This window comes from Muscardinus avellanarius, assembly GCF_963383645.1.
Source record: "Muscardinus avellanarius genome assembly, chromosome: 4".
Taxonomy (NCBI): Eukaryota; Metazoa; Chordata; class Mammalia; order Rodentia; family Gliridae; genus Muscardinus; species Muscardinus avellanarius.
This window is the reverse complement of record NC_137789.1, coordinates 98,453,377-98,475,445: the sequence shown is the minus strand read 5'-3', so window position 1 is coordinate 98,475,445 and position 22,069 is coordinate 98,453,377. Positions and strand designations below refer to the sequence as shown.

At 35.0% G+C, this 22,069-nt stretch overlaps 1 protein-coding gene across 5 annotated transcripts in view; it reads right to left on the bottom strand.

The window, feature by feature from the left end:
* Nucleotides 1-22,069, bottom strand: part of NRG3 (neuregulin 3) — a gene marked incomplete at both ends in the record, with an annotated part of 1,125,058 nt that overhangs the window by 8,412 nt on the left and 1,094,577 nt on the right. For all 5 annotated transcript variants that reach the window (XM_080695350.1, XM_080695353.1, XM_080695351.1 and 2 more), the window contains one exon: nucleotides 1,009-1,133. In XM_080695350.1, coding sequence (XP_080551476.1) covers nucleotides 1,009-1,133 — 125 coding nt within the window. The remainder of the gene's footprint in view (nucleotides 1-1,008; nucleotides 1,134-22,069) is intronic.

Here is a 22,069-nt window from a genome sequence, read left to right as displayed (position 1 = left end):
TTTAAACTACACTTTAAAAAAAATTGGCAAACTCTTGGAATTGTAGTCTACTCAGGTAGAGGAAAAATCTCCAACACGTGTTGGTAAAATAGCTCAGAGGTAGAATACAGAGGTAGAATGCCCCTGGATTCCATACCCAGTACAAAAAATAAAATGTCAGGAGAAGGTAGTGTGATGTATATTTTGTGATGTATATTTCTGTCATGCTGGTGTACAAAATGTTGGTAAGGTGTGTGGGAACAAAGAGTAAATAATATTTACCTTTCATAGCTAGGAAAAACTATTATTTTTACCCTTTCCTTTTAAAGAAATTTGTCATATGTATATATAAATTAATAAAATTTATAAATTAATTTTACTTATCAAAAATTTCAGACATTGGACTATGTCTGCAAAGATTGAGGATATCCATTTGGACACGTACAGACATACGTCTCTCCTGGGATTAGTCCCAATGTTTACCACATGGTTTGGAACAGATCCCTTTCATTTTTGGAGTATAAGACTCCTCATATATAAAACACAAAAATATGGTCTAGAAAATGCTGAGGAACATGTCATGAATCGTATTTGACTTTCTCCCCTAAAGAGCTAATTTCTATGGTCACTTTCCAAAAAGTGCTACTCCTTTGAAAATATATCTTAGAAAATATTCATCAAGATTGCCCCCTGGAAATTTTTCTTTTGTGAGGACCATGTTGAAGGACTTGAGTATTTCACATTCACTGCCTCAGGAAAGCTAAACATTAACTTTGCAGCTAGTGATATGAAAGTCTAAGAAAAATCATGGTTGTAATAGTTATTCAGAATGAAATTATTTCATTCACTGGTCTATGCCTTTGCTCTGAGGGTGTTGTTAATAGTTCCTTCAGGCTCTGGCAGGGGCACTGCTACCCGCTAGGGAGGATGGTATCTTTGGTTTAAGTGCGATGTACATCTGTTTCGCAAAGAACTGTAGGAGAAGCAAGAACAGTCACCACAACGTGAACACACACACGCTACCTGTACCTGTGCTGTTTGACAGACTGGCTTCCTCTTTCAGAAGGGACTTCAGGGAATGGCTGGGGTCCGGTGAAACTTGATTCGATCATTTTCTCCAGTGCAATCACAGGATGCCTTTCCACCTTTGAATACTGTGAGAAATCACACACAGAGTTAAGCTGGAGGCATGTTATAGTAGGAAGCCTAAGAATACAAGACCTGGGCAGTTTTCCTGTGCTCCTGACCAGAAAAATTACAGACACATCACATGCATTCTCTTTCTCACACTCCAACCCTCTCTGGGATCAGATGAGGCCCATCAAGAGGGTTCTTCACTTTGGAGTCCTGAGTTTGCCTTCTCACTTTAATCTGCACCCATGGTACACTATACCTGGTAGCTCAAAAGCACAAGTATAGTTTATTCCACATAAGGTTTATGAGGAAAAAAAGAGTAAGTAGCTGGGCTTCTAATAATAGAGGTTCAATTGATACTGATGGAATGAGCCTCCGAATGTTCTAAGAATTATGTAGGACATTGATTCAGAATATCTGCCCACCATGCTCTGCTGCTCCTTTTTTTCATCCTTTTACCAGGTAATTACCATGTCTGAAGAAATTTGTTAACATTTCACTCTTTCTAGTTACTAAGCCTTGGTTTCACCTTTGACTTAATATCTCATGAGGCTCAGTGGTAGAATATTTGCCTGGCATGCACAAGGTCCTGTGCTCAATACACACACACACACACACACACACACACACACACACACACACAGCTAATAGACATGACCCCTTAAGAATGTTGCTCTAAGGGAAATGCCACATGGCATTTCAAGAAGCCAGTAAGTGTCACAAAACTTTTCTTTTTTATTTCAAAACTAAAAAGTCAGTATTAGAAGCATAAATAAAAACTAAGAAGATATATAAAAATCAAGTTAATCAACCTTGAATCTCAGATATATAATAGGATAAAATCTATTTCATAGGATTATTTAAAATTTAACAAAGCAATACTTAATAAACTTAAACCAGGTAAAAGGGAGAGTAACTACAATAAGATGATCTTTAAGATATTTTCTGGCATTTTAGAAATGTTATCTCTGAACTGCAAGAAACTAAGCATTTGGAAAAGATAATCTATACATCCCAACTTGTATTGTCATCTATAATCAGTTGATAGTGGCTGCTTGGAGTCTCATATTTACATAGAATCTAAGGATCACTCATGAAATAAGAATTGGAAAGAGTGAAGCAACCAGAAGTAAAATGAATATGAGAAGAAACAACTACATACATTTGATTAAAACTGTTTATAAAATTGTAGGTTTTTAAATTAAAACATGAATCTAAAGCTTAAATTTGAATATGGCTATGAGTTATAATAAGAAAAAATGTAGAAAAAGTAAAAGCACAATTTAGAAAAAATAAGTAAACCAAAACACCTGGCTTGATTATAGTGAATGAGAATAAGGTTAAGGTAAAACTATTAACTTTAATTATGTATACATATTAAATTCTTTAAAAAATTATATATGTAATATAAAATAACTATATATATAAATTACTATATATATGACTATGTGTATACATTTATTCAGAACCTTAAAGAAGAAGCTATTTCTTATCAAGATATAACACCTAAATACCATAAAGAAAAAACATCATTACCAATTTAAATGCTCTAAGTAGCAAAAAGTGTATGTATGTGTATGAAGTGATTTACATTGGTGTATAAATTTAATATACTATAAATATACATATATACTCACAGAGACAGAGAGAGAGTAAAAGAGAGAAACAAGTAGATATGCACATATATAAGAGATATCACTATAATAAATTTATGGAAACAGAAAAAATAAATCATACTAATAGAAAGGATTGTAATACAGAGAATGGTAAGTTGAAAATAAAATAATAAAAGTGGTAGGGAATGGAGTGAAACCATAAGCACTGACAATAATAGAGGTTGAGTTTAGGTTTAGCTATAAATACATGAGAGATTCATGCACTGACTTAATAAATTCAGTTATCTATGCAAAAGAACTCATTTAAAAACAGCAGACCAGAGCTGAGTGTGGTGGCACAGGTTTATAATCCCAGAATTCCAGAGGTGGAGACAGGAGGATCATGGTTAAAGGACAGTCTCAGCTACTTAGTGAGTCCCTTTGCAACTCAGTGAGACCTTGTTTCAAAATAGGGCTGGGGATGTTGCTCAGAGGTAGAATGACCCTGGATTTAACCTTCAGTACCAAAAACAAACAAACAAACAAAAAAAAAGACAGAAACAAAACAAAACAAAAACAGACAAAAGACAGGCCTTGAAAATTATAGAGGCTGCTTATATAATGATAATTATGCCAAATAAAATGTAATTTAATTAAAAATTTGTTCTAAAAAAGACAAAGATGGATATTTTTAAAATAATAGAAAAGTCCACAAAGCCAGAGATATTTATAAATTTTATCTAACAACATAGCTTCAAAAATACAAAGTAAAACTAATAACATTGCATGAAGATCTTGAGAAACCTACATATGTTGAGAGCCTTTATATAGCATAGAAACTCATGTGGCATCAGTATCAGAGGGAAGAGCATGGAATTAAAGAATAAAGGTGATGTGGCAATTATTATCAATGCAAATAAAATATGTTTTTCTACCATCATTAAGGAGCTACATATAAACTAAAAATGATGAATGTATTAGGAAAATATTGAGTAATGACCGTAACTTTGAAAAGCCTTCTCAGCAAGTCACACAAGTTAGAAATGATTAAGATTTTGATAATTTGAGCACATCAAAATTAAAGATAAGTGAACTAAAAAGATTTTAAAAACTGAAAGAATCTGTGTAGAATAAGTATAATAGTAGGTAATATTAAAGTGTAATTTTAGGTTAATCTATATTTTTAGATTTGGATAAAGAAGTTATTAATGAACTAGTTAATTACTAAAAATGCATTAAAATATTCATTAGGCTATGTGAATACATCTACACAGAACTTTAAAGGATAAAGTTACTTCTTACCATGCTATAACACCTAGAAACCGAATGTGTTAAATGTAATTATCAATTTAAAAATTTTAAGTAGCAACCGGGCATGGTGGCGCACACTTGTAATCCTTGTGCTTGGGAGGCTGAGACAGAAGGATTTTGCAGGTTCAAAGCCAGCCTCAGCTGCTTTAAGAGACCCTGTTTCCAAATAAAATATAAAATAGGTCTGGGAGTGTAGCCCGAAGGTAGAAGGCCCCTGGGTTCCATCCCCAGTACCACAAAATAAAGAAATAAAGAAATAATAAAATAAAAAATAAAAATCCTAAATAGCAAAAATGATCACTATCAAAACATAAGTACAAATCTAGGAAAATATTAGTATGCAAATATCAGTTAAAGACTACCTCACAATTCAAAGTCTACATAGAAATCGACTGAAAAAATTTAAAAGACAATAGGATACATAAGAATTTCAGAGAAAAGCAAGTATACAGTAAACATAGGAAAAAGTATATAGCTGCCTTCAGTGTTAAGTACTGACAATCAGATTAGAAAAATTCAGTTTCATACCTATCTAGTAACGGAAAAGCAGACTTGTTGGTAATTTCTTGGGAAACAAATCAGCAACATGTTTCAAATTTTAAATATGTATATTTAATTTCTATCATTTATAAAATTGTAGAAGTATAAACAATATTCTCAGAGCATGTCAGTAGTATAATCTATAATTTTTAATAACAAAATAAACACAAGAGAAAGAATTGAAACAATAAAATATTCACAAATTAATACTGTAAAGCTATTGAAAAAAATAAAAGCAAGATAAAAAAGTTATGTGTACAAATGCACTTGTATAAATAAGGAAAATACAATAGATATATACATGTTGATTGTATGCATATATACAAATATTATCTGTTATTGTATATACAGATTTTATAGGCATATTTATGTATATTTTTATATTTGTATATATGTATGTATATTTTATATTTTTATTTGTATACTTTATATATATTTTATATTTGTATGTATGTGCATTTTTCTGTGTGCCTATGTGTGTTTCCATGCAACCACTCAGGATGAAGTATTTACTATTAACTGGATGTTACCCCTTGAAGGAAAGTATACTCAGTTCTACACAATATAGTCAGTTCTACACAATAATATTTTTGGTCAAAAACAGACTGTAACAAGCTGAACCATTACTATCACCTATTGAGTTCCTAAAATTGTGGTACAACATGTTACTTCTAAATTTCTGGTGATGTTGCCAGCTGCACAAAAGTATAGCTCATATGATGATATATAGTCCATAATAGTTGGCAGCAGTAAGTGACTGTTACTGATTTATGTGTTTGGTATACTATACTTTTAATCATTATTAAATGGTGGAGTATATATATATATATATATATTTATTTATTTATTTATTTATATATTTATATATACACATATGTTATATGTGTATATATAGTATAAAATTCAATAAATGTATATATATTTAATACATGTATATATATATCAATTTTGTGTTTATAAATGCAGATTTTCTATGCATGTACATATATATACTTACACATAGTATATATACACATAGTATATAATTGACAATAATAAATGGCTATATATATGAAGTTAGTATGGCATGTTATGCCTGAAACAACCTTGTAGGTCTCATGTTTACTGCATCTCTGGATTGTACCAAGAGACCATGTTTTGATTGACCTATACCAACCAGAGTTGTGTAATTATACCTGTTTGTTTGCACAATGATAATATCACTCAAAATGCATTTTTAAGTATATTTATGTATTTATTTTTAATTTTTGAACTTTTTATTGGTGCATTGTAGTCATACATCTTAATGGAATCCAAGATGGTGGAGGCATACATGCACCAATGTAACACATGACTATATATAGTGAATATTTGATATAGAAACTTGGAGAAATATCCAAGTTACTAATTTTAAGTTCCTAGTACATGTTTCATTTTTAAGTATTTTCAAAATAAACCACATAGTGGCAGTAATGACCATATCTTGAATATGAATTCTATAAAATGGATTTGTTGTAGAAGCTGGTCAGACTTTTGTAAAATAGAGTAAATTGACAAAGAAAATATGCCAATAAGTTGGAAATTTTCAACAACCCCAAATTTAAAAAAACCATCAATAATGAAAATAACTCTGCTTTGTTACTGATTAAAGTTGTATATTTGAAATGATACGTAAAAAAATCAGATGAATGGATATGTTTACTAAAGTTTAACCAACATTCTGAATTTCTACTGACTTCCAGGTTCTATAAAAGACATACGAAAGTTTGCTTGTCTTTTTTCTCAATTTCCAATAAATTGGCTTTAGAAGACAAACTCAGAGGCTTTGAGGTCCAGCTATAGAAACAATTAGGATGCTCTAGATACAGGCAGAGCAATCTTGGAGGTTGTCTCTGTTCAGGCACTGTGGAGTTTTATCAGGTACCAACATCAATCCAAAGAGTTTTTAAAGAAACCACTAAATCACTATAAGTCAGTTACTAATTGTCTTTCTTACTTTCTCTCTCTCTCTCTCTCTCTCTCTCTGTGTGTGTGTGTGTGTGTGTGTGTGTGTGTGTGTGTATTTGTTATTATGAATTGAACCCAACAGTGTTCTACCTCTGAACTACATCCCCAGCCCTATTTTATTTTTTATTTGGAAACAGGGTCTCACTAAGTTGCTGAGAGCCTCACTCTGTTGCTGAGGATGGCTTCAAACCAGTGATCCTCCATTCTCATCTTCTCAATTATTGATATTATAGGTGTGTGCCAACACACTCAGCTCCATTTCTTAAATAATGCATATTAAAAAAGCCTAATTCATTTTTTGGGCAATTAGTTTACAGTTTTTGATTTGAGTACCAAGAGATGAAGGACTTAATCCAAAATGCTGAGTAAATGTAATAAAGAGAACTAACCTTTTACTTGTTTTATTTATTATGTTCATAACAGATATTTTCTAAATTTTTCAAATGTTTGGGTTGTTATATTACACAGTTGATTTTATTATCTTGGTGAGTTAATACAAATTTATTTCCAAAACTTATTATCTCACTTTTTTTTTCTTTGTCAGCATTTCTCTGTAGTAAGCACATTTATCCTGAGATTTAGGTTCAAATTGCTAGTATTCCTGTCTAGGATTGATTGAGATATGTGTGGGTATTACAAAAAGTAATAATAATTTGGCAATTCTCCAAACTGACATTCTATACATATTGGTTTAAAATGAGTAGAAAGTTTCCAATTACTGCTTTAATGATGAACTTGGAAGCCATAGTTCCTGCCCTTACAACAAGAAGAAAAATACCTGAATTGTGTCTCTACTATCTTTTACCCCATTAAGATATATGACTACAATGAACCAATAAAAAATAAAAAGAGAAAAACAGTGACTATTTTTGTATCTATTGGATACATGAGGTTGTAGAGTGAGCCACCACCCTGAATCCAGAGTCAAAAGAACAGAAACTCAAGAGACAAGATAAGCTAACCTACAGCAGAACTTGTTGAAAACACAAATTGGTAGGAATAATTAAGCAATCATTTTGACAAGTTGCTAGAATCTATGTAGACTAGAATGAGAGCTGAGATTACCTGGTGGCTTCAGTCTTAGGAAAGGTTCCCATCTTTCATGGGTCTCACTTATGGGAACTACCCCCAGGTTCTCACTACAAATAATCACAGTTTATTTTATGTTTATTCCAGTAAAGGGGAAAATAACTATTTTGAAATGGACCCTGAGCATCCTTGATAGCAACTGCCTACATTTTAATGAAAGTAGTTTTACCAAGGCCTTATTTCACCAGAAACAAGGGCATTTTCCTGCCCCCAGCTAGCCCCCTTCTCACAACCTCCTATCTTGCATAAAAGAAGGAAAAAGTGAAAAAAACAATTCTGAATGACACAAGTCCCCTAAAATAATGAAATATAGTTATAAAATTATGAAAGTTATTTTCCACCTATCAACAGAGCTTCAACATATAATATTACATTACACCTGAAAAAGTTGCTAGACACAGACCTTATTGAGAGTTCTTAGGGAAATCCAAAGATATCAGTAGACATAAAAGTCATATCACTTTTGAATATAAGATTTCAAAACTCCTGAAATGTACAGAGATAGTAAAAGTTAAACCAAAACTAACTACTAGCCAGATCAATATAAAACCTTACACTAGAGGCCCATTCACATCAGTTCCTATTCCCCAGTGTAATTATATCCATTCTATCTTTTATATGAAAAACTATAAAGTACTCTGAAGTTCAAGCAAAAAAATTACAACTTGAAGAGAAAAAGTAAGCATCAAAATTCACATGAGAGATATTAAAATGATCAAACAAGAAATTAGAATAAGCATAAAATATTTGGCTAAAACTTCAAAAGAAAAAATAGACAATATGCAAGAATAGTTAGGTATTGCAAGGAGAGAAACGGAAACTAATAAGTAATAAAAATAAATGCTAAAAATGAAACATACTGTAACAGATAATAGAGAAACACTTTATAGAATTATCAATAGACGAGGGGGAGCATAAAAGAGAATATTCAAGAACTATAGGAAAATTCAAAAAGGTATAACCTAGGCATAATTGGAATAAAATAGAGAGAGGTAAAAAGAATGAAGCAGGAGAAAAGTTTGGAGTAATAGTGACCCCAAATTCTAAAATTAATAAAAGATATCATGCCACAGATTCAGGAACCTCACAGAACATCAAAACACTATAGGAAGCCGGGCGTGGTGGCTCATGCTTGCAATCCCAGCATTCGGGAGGCTGAGACCGGAGGATCACGGGTCGCGGACAGCCTCAGCTAATTAGTGAGGCCCTCTGCAACTCAGGGAGACCCGGTTTCAAAATAAAGAATAAAAAATAGGGCAGGGGGTGTAGCTTGGAGGTTAAATGCCCCTGGGTTCCATTCCCAGACCCGCAAAAAAAAAAAAAAACAACAAAACACCACTATAGGATAAATACCAAAAACTAGATGTGGTGGTATGCAATGTTCAACCTGGAGGAAAAAGAAAAATAGCACAGGGTTGGAAAAAAGTAGAGAATATAAAACCTTACCTTATCACTTTATCCATAAAAAAGACTAAATAAACAGTGGGTTTCTAATCAGAAACCATGCAAACAAGAAGGCAAATGAGTTAAAAGAGTTGAAAATAAAACTAGAAATATATCTATCTCCAATGAAATTATTCTATAAAAAGCAAACAAGAAATGTAGACTTTCTCAGACAAATGGAAACCAAATAAAATTTATCACAAGCTGATCTGTCTTCAAATAAATTCTAAAAGAAGTTTTTTTTCAGGGAAAAGAAAATTACATAGGTCTGAAGTGCAGATCTGCATAAAGAGAGATGCTCAAATAATAAATGAATGTAAATTTAAATATTTTTCTAATAGATCAAATAGAAAAGTTCTCATTCAAATTTGAAATAGTAACAATATATTTTATATGCAGGTCACTACAAAGCAATTTGTATAATTTTGTAAAGAACAGAATAAAAGAATTATAATACTCTTTTACAAAGTACCTTGAGTAGTTTTGAAGTAATATATTATTATTTGAAATTGTACTTAGATTATTTTAAATGTTTATTGCAAACTCTTGGGCAACCACTAAAAATGTAAATTTGAAATGTTTAATGAATAGAATAAAAGCAAGGAGAATGGAATTGTAAAATGTTTAATTAGAACCAGATAAAAGTAAGAGAAAGAAAGAAGAAAAATGTCAAAAAATAGAAACTAAATATTTGAGATCTTAATTTTAACCATATCAACACATCAAATATGACTGGTATCAATATAGCAGTTCAACAGAGATGTTAGCATAAATTGATATCAAAACAAAAACAAAACAAAACAAAACAAACTCAATGTAATGTTGCTTATAAGAAACGCACTTTGGCCAAGTATGGTGGCGTATGCTTATAATCCCAGTATTTAGGAGGCTGAGACAAGAAGATCGCAGTTTGAGGCCTACCTCAGCTACTTAATAAGGCTCTTTACAACTCAGTGAGACTCCAAATAAAGAATAAAATATAGGGATGGGGGTGGAGCTCAGAGGTAGAATGTCCCAGGGTTCCATCCCTGGTACCACAAAAACAAAAAAACAAACAAAAAAACACTAAAACGCTTTAAATATAAAAAAGCAGATTAAAAGTAAATATGTAGGAAGGATATACCATATGAAAATGCATCCAAAGAATGATGAGTTAACTATATTAATTACAAACATAAAATATTTCAATATGATCAGAGATTAAAATATCATTTATCTAATGAAAGTGGGGTCAATTTTCCAATAATATAAAAATTATGAACCTAAAAACAAAGCTATCAAAATACACAAAGCAAAAAATGAAAGAACTACAAGAAAAAAATAAACAAATCTGCTAACAAACTTGGAAAGCCACCAACAGATCAAAGGATAATAAAAGTATCCATGAGTTCATATTGATGTAAATAAATGAAGAAATAAATAGTGCATGAAGAAGATGCATGCCCTTTGCAGCAATATCCAGATAATTTATCTAAATGTTCCACCATTAGAAAGAGGGGTCATAACTCCCCATTCCTTAACTGTGGGCTAGGCAGTCACTTCTTTCCAAAGAGTGCTCTGTGCAAATGGAGAGGAAAGAAAAAGTTTATTTACAGTGATTTACAGAAACCTGGCCAATTTTACCTCTGACAGATGTTGAGGTGTCATCAATAGTGGCAAATAGTATTGATAACATATATCCTTGATATGATGTGGTAAAATGGCACTTGTTACCTTTCTTTAAAAAAACCCATAACCTCAACATAATCCTGAGAAAAACATCAATAGATCCCTCCCAATAAAGAAGCATCATACAGAATACTTGACCAATACCACTCAAAACTGTCAAGATCATCAAAACAAAAATCTGACAAACTCAACCAAAAGGAGCCTGAGGCAACTTAACAACTAAAAGTATTGTAGTGTTCCATCCACCTGGAACTGAAAGAGAAGAAGTGATTAGGTAAACTCTCACTATACCTGAGACCAATGATGGGTTTTAGTTAATAATAATGCATCGAAATTGACCCATTGTTTTTAACTAATGTAATATACTAGTGTATGATGTTAATAATAGGGGAAACTGCGTATAGACTATCTAGGAATTCTTCATAGTATCTTTCTATCTTTTTTGCAAATCAGAAAACTATCCTGGAAATAAAATATTTTTAATAGGTTAAGTCTCAAGTTTTCTGTATCAGAATAAAATTGATACAGGTACATAAGTGACAGGTCCAGCCCATCAGCTGTGGGGCTCAGAAGGAAGGTGAGTGCCGATGGTCCTGAACAAAACCACACGGAGCTGGGAGACGTGTCAAGCAGGATCTCGTTTATTTCTCTCAGGCAACCCAATTTAAAGCAAACAACTGCAAGGGGGATTTCCAACAGGAAACTATTCTAACCTATAAAGCTAAAGGTCACCCTTGAATGTGCACATAATTTGTAGCCAATAATTATCCAATGCATGAGGGGTTCACGAGCACGGAAGCATTATTTGAGCCAATAAGGCTCAACATTACCAAATTGGGTTAGCAGGGGCAAGGAGAGTAGTTATGCCCTCCATATCCGCTCGGCACTACATGTTGCAGATTCATTCATTGGAAGTTCAGGCAGTTGTGCAGATCTGTGCTAGATGCTACATGTAGCTGATTCATCAGAAGTTCTGTCAGGTGGTTGTGCAGATGTGCTTAGCGCTACTTATAGCTAATTCATCAGATGTTCTATCAGGTAGTTTGAGCAGACCCCAATACATAAGAATAGGTTGGAAATAAGAGACTAGAGATTATATATCCACTGTTATCATTAAGAATGAGAATAGAAGCCAGGCTGGTGGCACACTCTTCTAATCCCAGCAGTTGGGAGGCTAAGACAGGAGGATCACAGTTCCTGGACAGCCTCAGCTACTTAGTGAGACCCTTTGCAAATCAGTAAGACCCTGTTTCAAAATAAAGAATAAAAAAAAAGGGCTTGGATTATAGCTTGGAGGTAGAATGCCCCAGGGTTTCATCCCCAGTACTGCCTCCCCCCCCAAAAAAAAAGAGAGAATAGATTGTCCTATGAATAGGACACTGGAACAATACAGTGTTTTTTACATATATAATCTCACCTATAAATAGAACATGGGCAAATATGATATCTGGAACAAAATGGGTTTTAAAAAAGAATGCTTTTATAAAGAAAAATATATATACACATCAAAAACTTAGAGACTAATGACAGAGTTTAGCCTCCTTTTAGTTGCTTAAATAGTTCACTCACATATTCTCAAGGCATATACCCCAGTCAACAAAATAGTTCATCTGTACCACCCTATTTTACAAGTGAGCGTCACAGACCAGTATCACAGCCTTTGGGCATTTATGATCTAAGCTGAAAGCATGTATTAAAGTTTCTTCTAAAATATGTGCAGTTCCATCCCTCAGAAGAGATATGGTCTGCTGAATGTATTAGTCAGATGATATCTGCAGTGAGGGTTAAATGCTTGGGTCAGGTCAGAACCTGTCTGAATCTCCCTTTATAATCCTGTATGTTATTACAAAATTTTGCAGTTGACTTCACATTCTTTCCTTGACTGTGATTCTAATGTTTTATACATTTGCATGTTTTGTTAAGATCTTTTTTGGCATAATATATAACATGTCACCTTAATAGTGAATAAGGAGATGTAACAATCCATTTACCAGTCCCCAGCGTAAGATCAAGCCCAAGTGATTGCTTTTTAAACACCCTGAGACAAGGGTTTTGGTGAGCATTGTTATTTCTTGGGGAGGCCCTCATCACAAACAACCTCCCTGAAAGCCCCACCTTGGGGATGTGCTCCAGGGCAGATGCTGGAGCTGCCAGTGGTTGCCTGCCTCAGTCCTAACACAGTGGGTGGTGCACACCAATTGACAAAGCAGGCTCCTGCTGGCAGTGCAGCAGTAACATTGTTGTTTCCAGGTCTGGCACTTGCACACAGTGGGAGTCAGAAGGTTAAATGAAGTGGGGCCTGTGTTGGAGAGCAATGTTGACAGAGCTGATAATCACCTGTTCTGGAACCCCCCGGCAATCAAAGCAGAAGGAAGGGCATTTAAAAACAGGTTTCGATGTGTGTCACTCTGCATTGCTCCCAGCTCATCTCTGTTTAGTTAAAAAAGTTCTGTATTGCCGGTCTGGCTGATGAGCCCAGAGGATGGAGGAAAATTGAATGGTTATGACATGTTCTCAAGAGTAATGATTTCATCTTGGTTTTGCTGCAAGGGATTAAAAATAACTTGATCTTTGTTACTGTTTTGAGAATTTTTACAGCACCTACTAAAGCAGGAAGCATTCTGACAATGGCAGTCAACCTTTGGCACATTTTCTCAAAAGCAAAATAATATAACTACAGACCTTGTAGATACCAAAAGCAGCAAGGCCCATCCCTCCTCTGCAACAAGGGGCTACCTCAGCTAGGGGCACTGAGTGTGTGCCTCTTAGAAATTCTCTGCTCTCTCATGAACACCCAGCCCTGCTGCTCTTTGCCCTAGGTCTTGGCACAAGATCACATGTTTGACTCTGGGGTTATTTGATTAATATCCATCATTTCCCGTGTTCATTAGACTCCTCCAAAGCAGAGACATTTCATGTATTATGAGAACTCTGGGTCACAATGATTCATTATGTCCCTGTTCTTTACTGGATACTATCTGATACTAGCTATTTCATCTATATTTGAATCAATAGATGAATGCATGAATCTATCCTGAATCAATAACTTAGAACTTAATATTTCAAACAGGGAATTAGGTGTTATAACTATTTAAACTTAATTTTAATTAATACCACAATGAATTGCTACTCCTGGCCTACAACCTTCATCCCACAAATAATTCGATAAATTTCAACTCATTATGACCATTCAATTCAAATGTCACCTGTTACAGATTGGGAGAATATGGTTTGAGGAAACTGTTCCCCGGGAACCCCTGCGAGGGTCCCGGACATACTTTCCCTCAACCCATAACAAAAGCCAAAACGACCAAAAACCAGAAAATTACCGCGGGTTCTTGTCCTAAGCTAAGAATAAATATGCATAGCTTGGACAGTTGCTGAGGATTTAAAGAAGTTTATTAGAAAGATAGAAATACAGAAAATAGAAATACAGCTCCATACCAGACTGGCATGGAGGGGTGACTCGAAATGAATACACCAAAGGAATTACACGTGGACTCAGCCTTTTATACCCATGACCTCCATCTTGTTTGCGTGACTGACGTAGTGAACGTCCCTGTAAGGTACCTCGCTTAACCCTGTAAGGTACCTCCCCCAGAAGGTGTGACAAGGTGTCTTCTTTCATGAAGGGCAAGTTCAAACCCTGCTCCATCCTCCCTAGATCATCATGTAGATCTGTTTTTAGATAAAGGCCTAGTTCTCCTCTCCTATGGACTTGTTAATCACCTTGAGCTAGGTTAATTTACATTGGAATAGTTGCCTGCTTTTAGGCGGAAACCAAGTCCTTGCACAGATTTGCCCCTCACCCAATTTTTGAAATATATTAATAATCATAACTTTCTCAAATTTTCCTAGGCCTTTCCCAATACTGGTACACCACCTACTTTCAGCAGCACTCAGATCTTTTCTTCTATGACAAGACTGAATAAAGATATGCTCCTTTACCAATTATTAGGACTGTGCCAAATTCCTATTATTATTCTTTAGCGTGCGATCATTCAGTTCCTTCTCATTGAATGTTACTCCCACCCATAAACCTTTCTTAAGATGATTATTGGAACAAAACATAGAAAGGGTTATATAATTCTCTTTACTTAGTTTGTGATTATGTATATCTTTTGTTGATTTTAAGAGGAAAAAAACAGATCACCTCTTTTTTTTTTTTTTTTATAGTAGAGATTGAACCAAGTGCACCAGTATTGGGAATGGCCTAGGAAGATTTGAGAAAGCTCTGAGTATTAATATATTTCAAAAATAATTGTGTCAAAATGGCAGCAGAACTGGAGAGAGAAAGGCTTGGCTTTGGTCAAGAAGCAAACAGCTATTGAAACTTAGATTGACTTAGCTAAATGTAATTAGCAAGTCAATAGGAGAGGAGAACAAGGCCTTTATCTAAAGACAGATCTACATGATTAGATAAGCTAGCTAGGATAGAAGAAGGAAGGGGTCTACCTTCATGAAAGGAGACACCTTACCACACCTTCCTGGGAAAGGTGCCTTACAGGGATGTTCACTATGTCAGAATCACATAAACAAGATGGAGGTCATGGGTATAAAAAGTCCCGTCCATGTGCTGTGTCTGGGGGGTGGTGGATCAGCTTGGACCACCTTCCCCCCATGCCATTCTGGCATGGGGCTATAACTATTTTCTGTATTTTTTCTTTTTAATAAACTTCTTTAAATCTTCAGCAACTGTCCAAGCTATATATATTTATCCTTATCTCAGGACAAGGACCCATGGTTTATTTCTGTTTTTGGTTGTTTTGGGTTTTGTTGTGGTTTGAGGGAAAGTGTGTCCAGGACCCTAGCAGGGGTCCCGGGGAACATTTTCCCCACAACCATACTCTCCCAATCCGTAACACCCAGGGGGTCTGCGGTGTTTTAACTCTGTGCTATACCTCTGGCCCTAAGTTGTGTAGGCTGGCTTTGAACCTGCTGTCCTTCTGTCTCAGTTTCTCAACTAATGGGATCACAGGCATGCACCGCCACTCCCTGTAGACTCCTTTTGATCCATTTCCTTGATAGCTTTGGAGATTATCATTCTATCCCCAGCTCTTTCTCACTCAGGGACTCAATAAATAAGGTCAGTTCATCTCTTGGAGTCACAGATGCTCTATTTTTGAATGAAGGCTGGGCGTTGGCTTGGTGCTTCTAGGACAAAGCCAGGCCAATCCTCTCTCATTCTGCAAGGAAGTCAAGTGCTTCCAGAATATCCTGTTGCTGCACCTGACTAGGTGTGCCACATCTTGTTAAGTGACTGTAAAGTAAAACCCTTCCCATGAATGTTTAATGAACTTAAGGGAATGCTAGACACAGACAATTCATTTGTTAAACACTGAAATTTGCAAAGAATTTCAAGTAGTTAAACTGAGCTTCAAGAAAAAAAAAAAAAAGCCAGATTTACCTGATGCAATAAGCAGGTAAAAAAAGGTTTTCCTGCCGGGCGTGGTGGCGCACTCTTGTAATCCCCGCGCTTGGGAGGCAGAGACAGGAGGATCGCGCAGGTTCGAAGCCAGCCGCACACGCTGGCTTAGGAGACCCTGTTTCCAAATAAAACTGTAAAAATAGGTCTGGGAGTGTAGCCCGGAGGTAGAAGGGCTTCCAGGAACTCCAGTACCACCAAAAAAAAAAAAAGGTTTTCCTCCCAAGGATGTCAGTGAACCTGGAAATCCTCACCCACCCTCCTTACAGCAGGAAGGCTGGTAATAGACCTGGATGTTCAGAATTTCCTAATGGCCACATCGGCCATTAGAGCAGTGACTCTGGTCTTTTTTTGCCACTCTTGACATTTGGTGAAGGGCAATTGGACAATTTCCTGTGTGGGATGTGGTTGTACACTGTAGGATGTTTATCAGCAGCCCTGGTTTGTACTCATTAGATTCCAGGAGTATTCTTCGACCAAGTTTGAATAGCCAAAGAGATTACAGAATTTGCCATGTATGCAGTGGTAGTGGTGGGGGCAGGGTGAACGGCAAATTGTCCCCTGTTGAGCGTCAATGAATGTATAGGGGAGGGTTTATTTTTGACTCATTCATTAGCTGTCTGACAAAAGTAACTTTCTCAAGCTCTAAGCCGCATTACACACTTCTATATCCTTTAGTTGTAGAATTAATTGTTAGAAGAGCATGACACTTTGTGCTAATTCAGCACACATTTTGCTTTAATTATTATTATATCATTTTTGTTATTATTGACATAAATATTTCTCATTGCTCTTGCCAAAACAAAACATATATACAACCAGAAAGCAAGCAAAAAATATTTTCCCAAGCTTTCTTCAAAATATTTGCCTATTTTTTTTTTTTTTTTTTTTTTTTGGTGGTACTGGGGTTCCTGGAAGCCCTTCTACCTCGGGGCTACACTCCCAGACCCATTTTATACTTTTTTTTATTTTTGGAAACAGGGTCTCCTAAGACAACATGGCTGGCTTCAAACCTGCGCTATCCTCCTGTCTCTGCCTCCCAAGCACGGGGATTACAAGTCTGCGCCACCACGCCCAGCAATACATTTGCATTTTGATATGCATCCCAAAATTCTTACCCATATGTCAATTTACCATGTTCCCTCAGCTCCCTGTGCTTCCAGATTTCCAATTGAACAGATTCCCTATATATTTTGCTTTATACATTTGAAGAACAGCATTGAAAAAAAGCAAACATTCTTAAAAATTTCAGTTCCTTTTTAACGGGCTATTAATATCTATTCTCCATCATTATTTTCTCTTAAAACTTACAGCATGGAAAATTACAGTCAAATTGATATTTGCTTCCTGTAATAAAGTTGTGAGCAAAGGGTATCAGTGTGTAATTCACCGGAGAGAAAATTTGCCTAGAAATATGTGGACAGAGATTATGCTTCATTCTTAAGGAAGGAAATGCATATTTCAAAGAATGCCATTTTCTATTATTAAATTATCAAAGGAAATGTTGATAAAGACATACAAAACTGGCAGCCACCCACAACTTTTTCATCCCAATCAAGTCTTGCTAAAGGGACCTGTGTGGGTAGCTCCCTGAGCCTCAGCTGGCAATATGCACAAACACAATAGCTTTGTACCTAGATCTCTTCAAAGCACCTTATATTTCCATTTCAGTGCCCTTACAAGTCTTCCTCTCCAATAGACTCTCTGGACTCCTACTTCCTGCTTAGCCACTGACCCTGATAACCTCTTGGAATATATAATCTTATGATCACACTGCATCTCAGAGAAGGAATGTCTTATTTGTAGAAAGGTACCAGAATATGCTACCCCACAATATACTTCTTTTACATATGGGATATTTTGAGCGAATGACCACTGAGATCCAAACAATTCAGGAAAAACTCTCCAAATAGGGCAAGAATTTTCCTTTTGTAAAGGAAATTTATTTTCATGTGCAGAAATGCTTTCTGGTAGTGCCAGGAAAAGACTCTCAGCACTCTTGCCAATAGAGAAAGCACTTAAATTTGCATATCAAAATATATTAACAACTCTTGTTTTCCATGCTTTCTTTTGACCCCTTCTCCAAACTGGCTTCCACCACATGGAAGTTTTAAACAACTTTTCCTTTAGCCTAAAAAGTAAATAAGCCTAAATTCTAAATGTCCCTTGGTGTTACTCATTTCTGGGTATTCCACATGTTGTATTTATGAGGTACATTGCTAATAACCTGTTTTTCTCTTGGCCATCTGCCTCTGATTATAGAGGTCAGCAGAGAACCAGAAGAGGAGAAATAAAAATCACTTTTCCTCCTCTACCTTCTTCTCTGCAGCAATGGTATGTATACAAAAGAGGCCATCTCTCATCCACACTTAGGCCCCATGAAATGAACCAGATGAGATCCTTGAGGCCCTGTGCCAACACAGGAAATGTTAGGGCTGGAGAGGAGAGACAGGAGGGAGAAAAAAAGAAACTAAAATCACATTTACCCAAAGTCTTTCAAGTGTTGGGATCCTACAGCTAGTCACTTCTCTTTTGTTATTCCAATCTTAATTGAGTTAGAAGCACAGCCTTGTCTCTGTAAACAACTTCTGGCTGAAGAACAAGGGACCAGGAGAACCAAGTCTCCCCTCAGACCCCCTTCCAAGATAAACATAGTTGGGATTTTCAGGCCAATTTAAGGATTGGCATATAGGCTGGCCACTCTTCTGCTTCTGTAAATTGCTTACACTAGGTAGAAATTTCTCACTCACTTCCCCTTTCCAAAAATTAAGTTGGCTATTGTATAAAAAACTTGTAACTTCTGGGCTCAGGACTCAGCTTTGCAGCTTTGCTCTCTGAGCCTCTATGATCTAGGATAGAAGGAATAAGTAGGTAGAAAGGAGACAGACAGGAAGGAAAAGTATAATACAACTTTAAGAACCTGGAGCTGATGTGCTTCAGCCTCTAATCCACAAACCAGTTCTCTTTCCTGACTCTCCCCCAAATTCCTGGGAAACCTGCAGATCCTAGAACAATATTTCCAAGAAAACCTATAATTTAGGATATTACAGCTTATACATCAGTCAGCTAATGAGGACCCCAATCAACCGGAGATCATCCACCCTAAGGCTGACCAGATCACCAGATCAACAGGAAGCACCTCAGGAATACTGGACGGAGACCATCCACCCTAAGGCTGACCAGACCACCTGCCCATCATAAACCACCTTGCGATTACCGGACTGAGCTCATCCTCACATACCTTCTCTAGCCCACCCCACAAAAGTCCCCTATAAGAAGAGAACCCTGAACTCCCCAAAATGCCTTCCTTGTTATGATTTGGGGGTGAGGGTTACCGTAGGGGCAATGGTCCCAGGGACCTTTGTTAGCTGCCTGGGAACAATTCCCCCCCAAAAAAACCACAGAGCGCGAGTTCTTCTCCTGAGCTAAAGATAGATATGCAATAGCCTGGACTCTTGCTGAAGATTTAAAGAAGTTTATTAAAAAAATAGAAATGCAGAAGACATTTATAGCCTCATGTTATGAGGGGATGCTTTGAATGAAATCACTGAAATACAAAACACAGAACAGCCTTTTTATAGACATGTAATTCTGACATAGTAAAAGTCCCTGTAAGGTACCTTCGCTTTCTTTCCCCTGTAAGGTACCTCCCCTTACTTTCCTCGCCAAGGTCTCTCCTTTCACAAAGGAGGTTATCCAATTATGTAAACCTGTCTTTATAATGAGGATGAGGAAGTCCTAGTTCCCCTCTACTATAGACTTGCTAATTACCTTTAGCTAGGTTAATTTACATTGGAATAGTTGCCTGCATTTTTTGGCAGAAACCAAGTCATTTCACTAATTTTTGAAATATATTAATAATCAGAGCTTTCTCCAGTCTTCCTAGGCCATTCCTAATACTGGTACATTCCTCATCTTGAGGTGGCCTGAATTTTCTCCTGAATGTGTATTTCCTCCCCTTTTTCCCAAATAAACTTCTGCTCATATCTCTAACTAGCATGTTCTAAAATTCTTTTTTGTCACATTAGCCAAGGACCCTGCAGATCCTGAGTTCCTGAACTGAGAGCTCACCCCAACAACACCAGGTAAATAAAACTTATTGCATCCTAATCTGTCTTTGGAATCCTGCTCATTGGAGATTGGGCCCTCTTGCAACATTAATAATTCCACTCAAATGAGGGGTGGAGAGAGCACATGAATGAAGATTTTATTTTAATCCTGCTGATGAGAGTAAACAACAGAAAAGAACCTGACTGTCTACTAGAATCAGGATGGATGAAAGACTTGTGGTCACCTCTTGGACTTTGAACGCCATCATCCTAGAGTAGTGCATGACGATCATACCAGAAAGAAATGCTACCCACATATGTTAGGTGAAGAAGAAGGGTCCCAGAAGAATTTTGAGAAACATGCAGCAGCTGCCAAATTCTCTTTTTGATCCAACTTATTTCAACTACATCTGGACAATAAGTATTATATCTGGACAATAAGTATTATATCTTCTCAACACCAATGCTTTCTTTCACTGATTTTTCCATCCCACACTAAAAGTCTTAACAAAGACCAACTTAGACCCTATCCCCCCTTAAAGCACTTTCTAGAAGACAAAGCAAAGTACGACTCAAGACTGCCAAAAGAATATATTCTGGCCAGCATCTGCTGGTTGGACCTTGTCATTCCCTTCTAAAAAAGGGCTTATAATTATGAATACATATATATGTATTATATGTATATACAATGTATGTGCATATATATATATATGTTTAATATATAACATATATATTATATATATGTTATATATTAAACATATATTAAACATATATATGTTATATATATGTTATATATATGTTATATATATATGTTATATATTATATATATATATATTATATTATATATATATTATATATTATATATATATATATTATGTGTTATATATTATATATTAACATATAATATATATTAATGTTATTATATATATTATGTTATTATGTTATTATATATATTATGTTATTATATATTAATATATATATATTAATATATATATATTGGCTTTTAGGTCCTTGTGAAAACATATAATATATATGTTATATAACATATAATATATAACATATATTATATTAATATATATTAATATATATTAATATATAACAACATTAATATATATTAATATATAATAATATATATTAATATATAATAACATTAATATATATTAATATATATTAATATACATTAATATATATTAATATATATTAATATATTATATATTATTATATATTAATATATTATTAATTATATTATTAATATTATTATATTATTAATTATATTATTAATTATATTATTAATTATTAATAATAATATATTATTATATATTAATATATATTGATATATATTAATATATATTAATGTTATTATATATTAATATATATTAATATATATTAATATAATATATGTTATATATTATATGTTATATAACATATATATTATATGTTTTCACAAGGACCTAAAAGCCAATACTCTGAAATACAAACATAAAGAAGAATTCTGTCTCCATGTCCTACTGGGAGGTTGAAATCCTAACTTAATAATTGCCAGGGAGCAGAATCAGCTGCCTAATATACAATGACCAACCATGAGTATTTTGTTAATTCCCTGACTGATTAGGCTTCTACTTCTCCCCATTACTGCTCTGTACCTCCTTTTATTTTTTTTATTTTTTATTTTTTGTGTGTGGAATTGGGTAGAGTATTCTACCTCTGAGCTATATTTCCACCCCTAAATTTATTTTGAAACAGGTCTAAGTTGCTGAGGGCCTCACTAAGTTGCTGAGGCTGGCTTTAAACCTGTGTTCCTGCTGTCTCAGCATCCCAGGTACTGGCATTACAGGCATGTTCCACCATAT